At 47.5% G+C, this 14,196-nt stretch overlaps 1 protein-coding gene and 1 long non-coding RNA gene across 2 annotated transcripts; both read right to left on the bottom strand.

Moving 5' to 3' along the window:
* Nucleotides 1–234: 234 nt before the first annotated feature.
* Nucleotides 235–1,824, bottom strand: LOC127011500 (uncharacterized). The gene is made up of 2 exons (XR_007764485.1): nucleotides 1,569–1,824; nucleotides 235–1,479 (listed from the first exon to the last, which is right to left on the bottom strand). It is a non-coding gene; the product is annotated as an uncharacterized LOC127011500 (long non-coding RNA).
* Nucleotides 1,825–1,961: 137 nt separating this feature from the next.
* LOC108027313 (uncharacterized) lies at nucleotides 1,962–12,565 on the bottom strand. The gene is made up of 4 exons (XM_017098707.3): nucleotides 11,664–12,565; nucleotides 8,190–8,237; nucleotides 6,251–6,640; nucleotides 1,962–5,798 (listed from the first exon to the last, which is right to left on the bottom strand). Exons 1-4 carry the CDS (start codon nucleotides 11,770–11,772, stop codon nucleotides 5,347–5,349), a joined length of 999 nt encoding a protein of 332 aa, XP_016954196.1. The 5' UTR covers nucleotides 11,773–12,565; the 3' UTR covers nucleotides 1,962–5,346.
* Nucleotides 12,566–14,196: the final 1,631 nt, after the last annotated feature.

The raw sequence follows: 14,196 nt of genomic DNA, 5'->3' as shown, positions 1-14,196 counted from the left end.
ACTGAGACAAGATTCCGATTCAAATCCACACACAACAGTCCATATGGCATACCGATGACCGGGCCGAACAAGTTGCGAAGTTGGCGACATCGAGCGCTGCACCGCCAACTGATCTGCGGATGGTGGCGTGTCGGGTGAGTCAAGCTATCGGGTGGAGCCCCTGCTCGCGGAGCCCCTTCCCGGGAACCCAGTGCCCACTGCACACATGTGCGTGCACGCGGAGAGAAACAAGTATTTATCGCTCAATGGCCTTTTGTTTTATTTCTTTCGCTCAGATGTTGTTGCCAACTTCATTTGCTTTTTACATTTATCAACGCTGACGCTTCGCAGATGTTTTCCGCCCTCCACTCTCCATCAACCCCTGTTGAAGTCGTCGAATCAAAACTTGGATGAGGTCTCTTTTGGCATGCGATTGGCAAGCAGTAATAAATCATAGTTGGGGGCGGAGGAGCTCACAAAAACATTCGCATAACATTTTTACTTATAACATTAAATTATAAAAATGATTCTAATCATTTTTCAATACCATTTTGACTTAGATTCTGCTTCTGCATGTATAATTTTTAAAAACAGTTGCTTCTATAACAGTGTATTCAAATACACTTCACAAAATGAAGGAAAACTCTTAAGCTTAAGGCTGTGATAGCTTTAAAGTATACATAGTTGAGTAAGGGTTATGTGTTAAGGGTGAATTATACATCATATGTTTTTCTGTTAAGTACTGATCCATAATTATAATAGCAAAGGGCATTCGAGCTTCGTATTTCGCCCGTTGACTGATTCACTTGATGACTTCTTGCTGTTCGCTTAGCGTCTATTTGCTCATCGTTTTCGTAATAATTATTCATACACTGCTCGCTTGTTGGGCTGCGGTTTGAAACCATTTGGAGCGAGCTCCGCTCCTCTCTTAGGTTGGCCAGCTGGTAACTTGGCCAAGAGAGTGGCGGCACTTGCTCTTGGCTCGGGTTGCTCGAACCCGAACCTGAATCTGCACCTGAATCTGAATCTGAGTCTCAATCTGAGCCTGCCGCACAGATCGTTTGGTTTCTGGCCGGAACCGATGCCGATGGCTCCTGGGTTGGCTGTGGGCTTAGTTGCTCGAGCTGGCGGCGTCTGGCGAGTGAACGTCTACAAAGTATACTTATAGACACATACACATCTATAGAATAACGTGGTTACTTCGCTAATTACTGTTCGGGGGGAAACTCGGGGGATTGGAAGAGTCTTGGCCAGGCTGCGCGGCTGGGAATGGAGACCTCCCGACCTTTTGGGTTGGTTCGAGTCGTGGTCGGAGGCGGCGCCTCGTCCGCAGCCTGCCTCGCCAACGTATATATGTGGGTATTATGCACACTTATGTATAATGCTTGTATAATTTGTATAATCTCCTGCGTGGGTCGATGAGTGCCGCCCTGCTAAACCGCCTCCTGCCTCTCTCTACGGTTCCCAAAACAGCTAATTCCGAGCGCCGTCGGACTACAACTTGAATACGTTTAACAATGACACGGCAATTTCAATTTCAATTTCAACATCAACTTCAACGACACTGATAACAAACAACGCGAACTTACTAGCTTAGTTGTGGGTTGCGGCTGCGACCGAAGGGGCGTATGCGCAACGCGCGCCGAGGGGGCCGGGTGGCGGGAAGCCTGCTTCCGCTTCCGGCTGCTCTCGGGTGCTGTTGGTTGCCTGGCACCTCTCCCGCTCGGATCGCTCAGCGACGACTGCCACCGATTTCCGACTGGGTCTAGTTCTACAATTTCATAATTCGGTTGCATCAGATGCAAATGCGGTTGCACGCGATGCCACGCTACCTATACCTAGGGTACTATTCACAGTTCAGCCGCCGGCTGAAAATGCGCAGCACGATAAAAACGGGTGTGCCTCGCTCGACTCGCGGTGGCCACACACCTACAAGTGGGTGTCTGTGGACCTTTATATACTCTATATACGGTTGTTCAGCTAACATCGGAAATGCAGTTACGTGTACAATTATGCTACAAAAATTGCCTCTAAAGTATACTTTTGCTTTACATCGCTTAATTCGCTTTTAAAACATCCATATTTGGTTTCTTTTGTTCTGGTTTTTGTCTCTGTTTTCGAGTTCGAGTTCGAGTTCGAGCTCGGTGTCCTTAATAAAGTTTACAAAAATACTTCTCGGTCCAACTGAAGAGCGTGGGGATTGACACTTAATTGAAGCTTGACCTGGCTCGGTCGCACGTCGAATAGCGCCGTGTGTGTGTTCTGTGTGTAGATTAGTTGAGTTCACGGAGTCCCCGGGGATTCCATGCTGGACGTGCAAAGACTGTGCCACAAAAGCTATCCTCGGTCCTTTCGCTCTCGACCGACCCGAGGCCTGACGATTTACATTCATTATTTAATCCGGTTTTCCTACATTCGTATGCGTGATTGTCCAAGGTTGATTTACTTTACGTTTGTTTTCGTTTTTCACTAGGTTTAGTTTGGTTTTCGCATCTACTCGACTCCGTTACTCGCTCGCTAACAAATCTCGATTGCTCGGGCTAGGCTCCAGACTAAAACAGTGTGGTGAGGATATCCTTAGGGTGTTCCTGGGCGCTGCGCTCGTCGCTCTGTGTCTGAATCGCTGCTGTGTCTAGAACTATAAGCCAACATTCAATGCGCTCTAATTTAACGTCTAAACGACAATTGCTTAAGTCTTTTAGTCTACATTTCCTTACGCTACGTGGCGGGATCCATACGCGTCTCTATATTAGTCCCGGTGCCGACTCGCGTCTCCCGACTAATGCTATAGGTATACTGTTCTGTACGCATGCATATACACATAAGTAGATACTAGGGGCTAGTAGCGAGTGGTGGGCGTGGTGACGGGTGTGACAGCTAAGGCTGTGGGCTCAGGTTGGGTCTCGGTTTCTGAGACCGCTTACGGTTCGGGTAGCTTGGCTCCGGGCTATTGTGGTACATATAGCATTATATAAGTATACCGCGCGTAAAGGACATGCAACAGATGCGCGGGACTCGGAGAGCCTCTTACCCGTATTTTACATAATATTTCGCGTTTCTATTCTAGCCCTATGCTATGCGCGGCATGTAACATTTGAAAACCTGCACAATCTTACAGTACGTTTATCGCGAGCAGCTCCTGGCGGACGCCCGACTTATCCTAGAGTCTATAGCCTATCGTAGTTACAATTACAGTTTCTCAAGGTGTCCGTAGCGGCGTTTCCCTTCCGCACATAAAGTGTCGAAAGTTCCTCAAAATCAAATTCAAATCGAATCGATGCGGGTGAGTGCGGTGAGTGAACGGCGCGGTGCCCTCCGCTCGGCTGTGGCTTCCGATGAGTGTGATTTCGGGTGTGTCTTACGCTAATTACTCGCACATACGGCGTATGCGCGTCTTTGGCTGTATACTCGCGATTTTCCTGGGTTGCTAACTTGTTTTGTGTTTCGCTTGACTTCGTTTTATAAACTTTACATCAGTACGGGTGGGTTTGTCGATCTGCGTGAGCTAGATTCGAGAACCGAGCTGACACTCGGATGCCATCCTTACGTGCTAACACTTAGCTTACTCTATAGTGTCGGTTGGCGTGTGTGGGTGATTTGGGGGAGTGGGGTTTACGACTAGAGTTTTTCCTCGCTAATTACTTGTTATTTACCTGGTTTTCCTGTTTACTGTCATTTCTGTTTAACATGCTATATAAAAATTGCTACGCCTCTTTAAAATTTGCGTTGGATTTCCCGCTTCGGCTCTGTTCTTCTCTTCGCCCTTACACAATTATATTAAACATTTATCGATTTTTCGACTGACTTAAATTACGCGCGCTTTATCTGTATAAATGTTTCAAAAACTTGCACACAAAATGGGTTTTGCGGGGGAACGCCGGGGATTGGGGGTTCCGGGCCTCGGTTTTGCGGTTAAATACTATCGATTCCAAAAATTCTAGAAAATCATGGCAAAACAATTTGGAAAGTGTTTCCATTACAAATTGCGTCAATATAAATTTCAAAAGTCTCAAAATACACAAAAGTATTTCAATCTCTTGCGGTTGTTTTCTCGTTTTAATTTGGTTGTCGCCTCGACTTGTCTGCACTATTTATTGTAATTTGTTTGCCGTCGAGTACAAAAATATGTTGTAGCCTACTTATATGCGCGATGCAAAAATATTTTCGCATTTCAAATGCTTGTGGTTGCAACTGCGACTGCGACTGCGATGGCGAATGCGGTGGGGGCAGTGTGGGCGTGGGAGTGGGCGGAGGAGTGGGTGTGGGTGCTGTGGCTAGTGGGTGGCTGTGGGTTGGAGGTTGGCGAGTGTGCGGCCTTACATATGTGACCGTGTGTTCTGCTCGGTACATGGACACACGTGTATCAGCCAGAGTTCGAAGAGGAACTACAGCGGCGGCGAAGATAGTAGTGACACCCAAGCTCTAATTCGGTTCGCAAATATTCATATGTAGCTCTACATCTACAAATAACCTGTAAAAATATGATAGCAAATATAATTTTTAAAAGGCCGATTTATCAATAACACCATTGTACAGATAGTTATCTGACAGAGAAAGCAACCAGGAAGCTATATTGTTCGGTAAGACAATTTTCGATTTTTCAATGGGAAGTTACTTTTACAAACGACAATTCTGACATTCATTTAAAGGAAATTGTGCAAACTTCTTGTTGTCCATTTCGTTCAGTCGATCGACAATTTGAACTAGTTTTAAGACTTTTAAGTCGGTTAAGCGTTACAGGATATTCAGAAACTATGCTTGCTCCGAAACAGCAAATAGACGTAATATCCAAAGCTAACAAAACATTGAGAAAACGGTCCTTCATGATGTATGTCTATTTAAAATCTCTACAACTCTTAATTTCTCCGATTTTGATTTCCTGAATTTCTGGCACGAGCAGCCTGACAATTTTATTGACAGCAAGCCTTTAAAAGAGGACTTCAATTTTTGGGATTGACGTCAGGTGAACTACCAAGATGTCACAACTATATCCGTGGCCGCCGCTGTATATGCGGATATATATTTGCCAGCTAGGAAATAGGAAATATGTTTTTTCGAAAAACGCGGGGAATCGCAGATGTACTTGCAGTTTAACTGCTTAACGCAATTAGGGCAATGCACAGAGTAGTGGGTGCAGCGGATAGTTAACCCACTGGGACAAGGACAACGGGGCGAATGTGCGACGCCAGGGAGTTCCCCTTCCATGTGGCAACACCTAACACTCCCAGGATAACGAAAGCACGGTTAAAAATTAAGTACTTCCTAGTTGCTCGGCTCCTTCCAATCGAAGGCGGAATCTGCGGGGAAAGGACGAAAGGGTCCTGCCCGCCGGGTGGGTGGCTGGCTGAAGGTCGTGCTGGAGGGAGTTTAGAATATGAAATCGCCGCAGTCCATGGCGTAGTCGAAGTCCTCGCCCCCGATGTCGTCCACGCCCGAGGAGTGGAAGTCGAAGCCGCCGATGTCCGTGTGGTACACCGCCCCGCTGCAGGAGGTGTCGATCAGGTTGGTGCAGTGGGTGGTGGGCAGGGCGTGCAGGGTGAAGGTGTCCTCGCACTGCGACCAGGTCAGGCCGCCGCTCCACACCCCGTTGGGCAGCGTGGCCCATCCCCAGCCGTGGCCCCAGGGCAGGGCGCAGGCCAGCGAAGCCTTCGAGTCCGGCTTCTTGCTGAGAATGGCCACCGCCGCGTCGCTCTTCACCAGCGGATCCTGGGTCTGCCTGTACACCTTCGTGGTCATCGCCGAGGAGCAGCGGTGGTGTTTACTGCCGCTGGCTCCGTGGGACGCCGCCTTGCGCTGCTTAACCTCCGACTGGGTGGCAGCTGCATTGGGGAACAAAGTAGTAGTGCACGACGTTGGTTAGAAGGTAATTAGGGAGTGCTAAACTGAGGATTAAGTTAGGTATTCTGTCAGAGTACAAATCCTTTGAATACTTATATTTAAGATTACATATTATTAATAATAATCACTTTAACTAAATTTAGTGTAAGTGCTATAATCTTGATATCTGTATCTTACAGATCTCTTTTTTCTTCGACTACAGTAATTTTAGGCGCTATTTCGACTTTCCTTCTTTGGTTTTTTCTTATTTTTTGTTTAATAGGATTTTAAAAAAGGGAAAACTAACTTTGAAATATCAAATTTATCCTAATGCTATATTTACTCTGTGTTGTGCAACACTTTACAAATTTAAACGACCCCAACTTGCAAAGAGATGCATGAGAAACTACTAGACGGATAGATTAAAAAGGGGGATTTGGAGGGGTTTACTCACGTCTAATGCGCACCAGCGGACGTCGGAGCACGTTCATCAGGTGCGGCTTGTCCACCACCAGCTCGATTTGCGGCGGCGGCGGCAGGGTCTTGGTAATCGCATCGATCCAGTCGCTCACCTCCTGCTCCGACTTGGCCAGCATCCAGTAGACCTTGGACCGCTTGCGCTGCGATCCGAGGGCAATCAGCTGGGACACGTTCACGCCCGCCGGCAGCGGAGGACGACGCGGGATCTGGCCGGTCCAGTGAGCGATGGCCAGCATCTCGGGCGCCTCCTTCACCAGGATCTTGCCCGTCGGCGAGGAGCGCCCCGGCTCCGTGAACCAGGCCATGGTCGAGTCGTCGTACAGCACCACCCATTCCTCCGCCCAGCGGTTCCAGAACATTTGCTCTGTGAGGGAAAGAGCGCACGGAATCATGAGATTGGAGAAGATCACTTGTGTTACTTTACGAGCTGAATATAAGAATTTAGCAAAAAGTTGTATGTATTTTAAAAATGTAATACCTTAATGATTTTTATTATTTGTCTCATAAAGCAATTTTCATAAACCGGACTAACATTTGTTTTAGTACTAAAAATCATAATGTATATTGTTTAATGTTTAATGTTGTTTATCAGATTACAATGTTAGCATAAGTCGAAATCTTAAACCCTATATACTCATAATCTGTAATAGTCTAATAATCTAATTTTTTTAGATCTACCCAACAGGATTACAAATAAATTATATTCACAGAGTTTTTATAGTTGCATTTTCGGCTTTATCGTTTATTTTGGTATAGCTAAGGAGTGTTTAAGCTTGTACTGACCCAATTTAAGTTCCTATCTCGTTCTAAATTTTTTTCTGCTAATTGCCGCCAAGGGCTCAACACAAATTGTTTAGGCCATGATTTTCAATCCGGCCCAGCAAGCATGACAATGACGCATCCAGAGCGCTGCCAAATCATGAGTAATTACACTTGAGTGTGACCCCGAAATGATTACACCCCATTCCCCCGTTCGGGGACCGCAGTCCTCATCCATCTACCTCATCCATGGATGCTGCGTCATCCTGTTGAGCCTGAGTTGGGAGTACTGTTACTGTTGTGCTGATTTGACAGATTGTCGTCCCCCTTAAGGGGTTTTGTTCGTCCCCGGGCAGACCGGCCTACCGTGCTGACAGCCGCAGGAAAGGGTCTGAATCGGACGGACCTTTCAAGGTCCTGCAATAGCCTAGCACCTAGTCCTGCTGCAGGTGAGTCCTTCGTCGAGTTGTTACTCGGAAAAAATACTAGTACGTTTAAGCTTGGAAAAAAACAAGCAAAAACGCTATAGACGAGTGCCTCGACTATCAGATACCCGTTACTCAGCTTAAAAGAGCAAAAGAGATACGGAGATATACAAGCAGCAATATATGATAATGTGGTCGGCAGATAGATTTAAACGTTTTCGCCATTTGTGGGCGTTAGAGTGGGCATGGAAAGGATCCTGGGCTTCCAACGCGGCGCAAGTTTGTTTAAGCAGGGTTCCACGCGCACTCTAACGCCCAAAAACCGCCAAAATGGACAAAACGCTTAAATCTGTCTGCCACCACATTGGTAGGTGGCGCTTTACAACATCGTTTTGCTGCTGATATATCTCCACTTCTCTTTTGCTCCCCTAAGCTAAGTAACGGGTATCTGATAGTCGAGGCACGCGACTGTAGCTTTCTTCATTGTAAAGATTGTAAAGCATAAAGAAATTTACATATATATAGCTTTGTCTCTTATGTCAAATATTTTCAAAACAAAATTGATGTATAATTAAATAAGAACAATTTAGAAAGCATTAGTTTCTCCCTTCATTTTGTATCTGACAAGTTTACCTTTTTGTGTTATATGATGCTTTTAATGTATTATTGTTTATAATTATTTTAATTATTATAGCATATCCCTAACTTATTGTTGCCAAAGATACTCACTTTTATAGCGCAGTAGGTAGCCGCCCTTGATTTGCTTGCCGCCAGTTCCTGTGGAAAGTGAAGAAAACGAATTATGGACTGAGTGCCAAGTGGGTGCGAAACTCATCTAGTCGGCATCCGCTCCAGAGTGCCCAGTGCTCAACGTCCTGTACCGTGGCCGGCGCACTATACCACTAATTGAACAGGAATCGGGCCCTGCAGCTGGAGCCCATTTCCCATCCAGGGACCTCTTCCTCCTCCTCCCCCGACAGCCGACATCCGCCAGCTGAGGACCCAGCGCCCACGCACCGAAACTGGATCTGCAAACTTCAAGTGTAAGCGGATCCAGGTGCGAGGCGACTGGTGGCCCGGATAACGAACGGCGAAAGCGAAACACGGAATTTCATTTAGCAATTCCCTCGGAATTGCAGTGGCAGCAACTCAATCACGAGCCGCTGCCGCTGCTGCTGCTGCAGTTGCCCTGCTGGCCTGGTCTCTCATTTCAAATTCATTACCACTGGCATCCCATTTATTTGGTCAAGTGTCGAGGGTGGAACGGGTGGCAGGGGGCGGGACTGCAGCAGGGTTTGGGGCAGTGGCAAACACGACGCTTGCGGTGGACTGCATTAATTATTTCAGCAAAGATGGCAACGGGCATTGGGAAATACATATATTTGATCCAAGCCACTTCACACCTTTGACCACGTTCCTGGCACGTGTGGTATCAAATGTGTACTTGAAAGAATGCCTCAGGCGAATAACAAGTTAATTGCTTTAATTCAGCATTTCAGCTGTTCTAAATTCGTGTTTCTGGTTATGCGATGGATACACTTAATCTTAAAATGGCAACATTCTTAAATAAATAAGGAAATCACTCTCGACATGGCAGTAATATTGCTGGAAAAGGCTTACGACATTGGTATAATGTCTGGTTATTTAATGAAAAACTTTGTGTAAATAATGAAAAATATTGTATATTTCATTTTATTTATAAAACTCATTGGCAGTGGAATTTCTCTATTAGCTTAGGGAGAAAATGAAGAATAACTTTAGAAAACTTCAAGCTCAACACAAAAGTTTCACCCGCGTTTGAATACATAACTCCACATTATTAGCTCAAGCTTGTAACAATTATTTGTTTTATTTTATGAACAGAATTAAAGGGGAAAAAACCTTTAAAAACAGAAATTAAGTTGATATTGGCATTAAGTTTCCATTCCTAATAGTGTACCAAGAGAACAATTTTTTCCGAGAAACTGATAAGCGATCAATGATGCCCTGTAACAATTCTTGTAATTTCGGAATTGAAGAGCCTCTCTGCCACTTTTGGCCGCACTCGACCGCTCGAAAAAGTGGCCTCTGCAGCAAACTGATTACGGCCAGAGTGGCTGGCGACAATTGCTCCGGCTGGGAATGGGATGCGATGAGGATGAGCTTGTACAGCATTCGGAAGACGCTCGAGGCACGGCGTACTAAAAAGCGCCGTTTGCCCTCAAAATGGACTGGGCCTGCTCGGATTTTTTCTGCGAACAATCTTTTTTTTACACGAAGAAGAACCCACAACAACAGTGCCACCTTTATCTCATTTCCATTCATTTTTAGTTCTGCCTAATAGTGATCTATAACTATCAATTATCGGGAAGATAAGTTTTAAGAAAAAGTTATTATTTTGAATTCTTCTGGTTGTTTAATTGTAAATTTAAAAACTTTAACTCCCTAAGTTAGGCAAACAATATGTAAAGAAAATAAGTAAATTCTCAAGAAATTATATAAAATTGGAATAACTATAAAATAATAATTAAACTTTCTTCTCAACTATAATGGCCATTTACTTTACAAACAAATTTTTGTACAATTTTGTATTAAACTCTGTCAAAATTGTTCTAAGTACACCCAGATGCAAACGAAACGCAGACGGCAACGACAGACGCAGTCGAAGTGTCGACGGAGATGATGAAAGGATGAGCTTGGGGATGGCGCTGGGAGGGTTGACTGGGGGTGGGGGGCGGCGGTGCACGGTGCATACATATACGTTGCACTGGGGGTTGATGTTGCTGAGAGAGCGAGCTCCCCGAAGGACACTGCCTGGCTTGTGTAAGAAGGCAGGGCAGCGGACATCATGTGTGCCACTTCAGTGCACGCACACAGCCACACAGCCACAGGCAGCCATGCATCCTTGCAGCCGTGCCCCCGCGCACACACACCCGCACCTGCACCCTCGCGTCCCTACATCCACATCCCCACGGCAAATCAGCCAGAATTGCAAGTGGCTGCCACAGACAACGAACATCCCAGTCTCGCACCCCCACTCCCACTGGGGCAAAGACGAATCGGAAGGCGAAGACAGCGACAAACGTGTACAGACATAATTGCTGGCCTGGCTAGATATGAGAGTGGATAAAGGGCTGAGATATGCATAGGTACTCGTATATGTAGAACGCGCACTCGGAAAAATACCCCAAATCTACCAACGATGTTTTGGCTATTTCAGACTTAATGGTCAGCCTTAAAATGCTTGACATAGAATTATTAGTGACGCGCTCGAATGTAACATTTCTACTATTGTTATTTGTATAACTTCAAAGTTGAAACACAAAATCTCCCAACTAGTTTTCAGATTTACAAGCAAACCTGTGTGTTTCACAGAATCAATTATACACAGTACACCGGAAATAAAGGGAATACACTTTTCACGAAATGAGTAGTTTATTTACACACTGAACCAACTAAATCCTTTTCATAGGGAGCTTGTGTCAGTGCTGAGACTAAAAACAACTATATCCAGACAAAACCTCCGATAATACAGAGTTTTAATAAAGCTTGTTGTGCAGCTAGAACCAGTTGGGAATCACATCAGAAAATCACTTTTTTTGCTTTCCCAAACGATCCTTCCAGTGCAACCCCATGACTTATGCACGAGATGCACTGCCGCAGTGGCTGTAACCCAAAGTCTGGACTCTGCTATTCTGGCTCTGGCAAATACTCAGATACTCGCACCCCACGCCTTGCAGTGCTGCAGCTACTTAATGATTTAATGCAGAGCACACACAACGCCCACACATGGGCTGGGCAAGGGGGCTGGGCAACGGGCGCTGGGCGCTGGGCGTGGCACTGTCAACAATTGCAGCATAAAGAAACCGCATCCTGGATTCCGCTTGATAAGTTACGGATGCGAGGGCGGGGGCTGAACGAAGTGGGGCTGCGAAAGAGAAAGTATCGGACAGGCGTGCAGCTGCGCCTGTGTGCGAATTCATTGAGAAAAATAAGCAGCTGGGAGGGGCGCAGAGGGGCTGGAGGGCCAGAAAGGGGCGGGGCACTTGGGGTGGGGCAGCAAAACGAGTTCAAGGGTTTTCCGCCGAATGAGGGCACACCGACTGCCTTTCGGGGGCGCAGTTTCGGTTTCAGTTTAAGTTTGCGTCTCAGTGTCGGTTTCACTTTATCCCCGCTCTTCCCAGTTTCCCAGTTTCCCAATCCCCATTTCCCCCTTCCACTCACCCATCGCCTGGGGCTGTTGCAGCTGCAGCTGCTGCACCTGCGACTGCTGCATGAAAGAGCTGTCCGCGTCCGCACTCCGCGATTTCACCTTGGTGCACATAGAGAACATCTTGGCTAGGCTGGGCTTTCCTCTGCTTTCCTCCGCTTTCCTCAGTTTTCCCCGATAATTGGCTCTTGGCAGCTTTGTTGTTGCTGTTGTGGCGGCTGTCGTATTGGTACTTTAATTGATTTTGTTGCCGTGCGGCTCGAGTGGCAGCTTCCCAGGGGCAGGGCCAGACCAGGTTGGTTCCTCGAGCTGGGTTTCCAAGTGAAAGTGATGTCAGCGCCAGGCTCGCGTTATCAGGCACTCGTACACACACACGCACAGCGGAGAACCAACACACCGACACAGCGAGGCACACACAGCTTTCCCTTTTTTCTGCGTTAAATTTTCCCGATTTTCCTGCTTGTTTTTTCTAGGGCTGTAGCAACGCCTTTTTGCCGAAAAGTAGTTGACGAGAGCCCTCGAAATTAATGGATTTGCGATCCTGACACTGACGTCTCTAATTAGATTTCCGATTTTCGTTGCCTACTTTCGCGCTGCTCTGTCGCTGAGGATGCTGCTGCCCACATCCGCGAATCCGCGTCCTCGTCCTCCAAGGGAACAACGGACATGGACGAGTGGTGAGCGAGGATGCCAGTCAATCAGTTGCCCTGGATCTGGGTTGAGTGGTCAGTCGGACATGGCAATGCGATGGCAGTTGTTGCAGTGGCAGAATCAGATCGAGACCCGGGATGCAGGACACAGTGGGTCAAAGGGCAGGCTCCTCTTTTGTGGCCGCAATAACTTGGTCTGCTGCTGCTAATGGTGCTGTATGTTGCGATGGTAGGATTGCTGTCCGCTGCACACCTCTGCTGGGTTAGACGGCCGAAACTCGACTGGCGAGCCCTGCCGAGCCACCGAAACTTGGAACCCGAGAATGCGAGTATCCGAGAATCGAGCGTGGAGCACCGAGAGCCGAACCGCACACGAGCTGCTCCTGCCGAGAGCTTTCGGCTAGGACTAGGACAACACTCGAGCGCCAGACGCAGGCGGTGATGCTGCTCCTGATGGTGTCCTTCAACGTCCTACGGCAACAGCACCAGCGGACCCGCCAACGCCAACAGATGACAGGCTTTCACTCATCTTCCCAACTTTCTCCTGAGCTTTTTTCTTACTTTTTCCACTCTCTCTCTCGCTTCTGGGTGGTGCGTCCGTGTTAGTAGGTTACCCAGTCACCCGGTTGCCCACCACCTCCTCCTCCCCACCCAGCCACACTGTCATCGCCGCCCCTGTTTATTTGGCAGCCCACTGCGACTCCGGATGGGGCGGCAGCATCTGCTCCGCGCGGCGATAATCGGTAATAATGCGCTTCGCCACTATTGAAATGGGCGACGAGTAAATAAACAGTGCTTAGTACAGTCGGAGCACTTGCTGAGCCCCAAAAATTTTACAGGACGCAGCTGCCGCCGCGCGAGAAGAAGAAACTCTGGCGGGTGTGAGGTCGGGGGATGGGAAGTCGAATACCTCGGGTGTCAATGCCAGCGGAGACGGGAAAGCTCCGAACGCTCCCATGCAACTTACTGGGCGACCCAAATTTAAATATATTCAGGCTGCACGACGGCGATTTAATTATCTTAATTTGATTTTAAGTCGCGCCCAACGGGGACCCAAAGTGGCCGGGCCACATGGCGTATGAGTGATGAGTGCGATAGTTCGCCAAGGGGTACCATATTACACATCCGATGGGGGCTATCTTCACGTTTTGGCTAGCTTAGACGCGGTCTCCGTGAATCTAAATTAAATCATGGTACACTGGCTAGTAGCCGTAACACCACCGTCTCCCTGGAGGAAAGCACTTGTTTCGAACGAAAAATACCTGACTGATTCAGTAATTAAACTCACAGAGACCCTGAGATATTGTTTCAAACGTAATGTTCAGTGGTCTCAAGGCCAGCGCCGATCTGTCAATTAATTTGTAATTAAATTGTCATAACGCTACTTATGTGTTCGCCGCGCAGCAGACCCTTCAGCCGTAAGTAGTTCCTGCGAAAATCATTCCCCGCAGTCCATTAAACGCAACCGTTGACTGCCAGCGAGTTACCCGCATTTATGGACCGTAAGGCATAAGCTCCTTAAAAGCAATCTCGGTGTCTCCGCTCGTGTTTTGCTGTCCCGGTTTCCCCTGCAGCTGCACTGGCTCCCGGATTGTGGGCCTTACGACCCAGCACTTCCATTCGCGGAAAGGATCTCATTACTCGAGACTTGCACCTGGCAGCGTAGTTTGTATTCGATATGGTACAGTCCTCGTCGCCCTCCAATGCCATCTGGTGGTTCCCAGTGCTTTGTTGACGTTCCCCGCTCTGCGTTCGATGTGGATACCCCGCCCCGGCCCCGGCCCAGTCCCAGTCCCAGCCCCAAGACCCACGACCCCCGAACCTGAATCACTTAATCAGTTTATGCAGCGCAAATTTGCCGGGCAAAGTGGGCTTGGTATTGGGGCATGCTATTGGT

The sequence above is a fragment of the Drosophila biarmipes genome, chromosome 3R (assembly GCF_025231255.1).
Source record: "Drosophila biarmipes strain raj3 chromosome 3R, RU_DBia_V1.1, whole genome shotgun sequence".
In the NCBI taxonomy this organism is placed as follows: domain Eukaryota; kingdom Metazoa; phylum Arthropoda; class Insecta; order Diptera; family Drosophilidae; genus Drosophila; species Drosophila biarmipes.
This window is presented reverse-complemented; position numbering and strand designations above follow the sequence as displayed.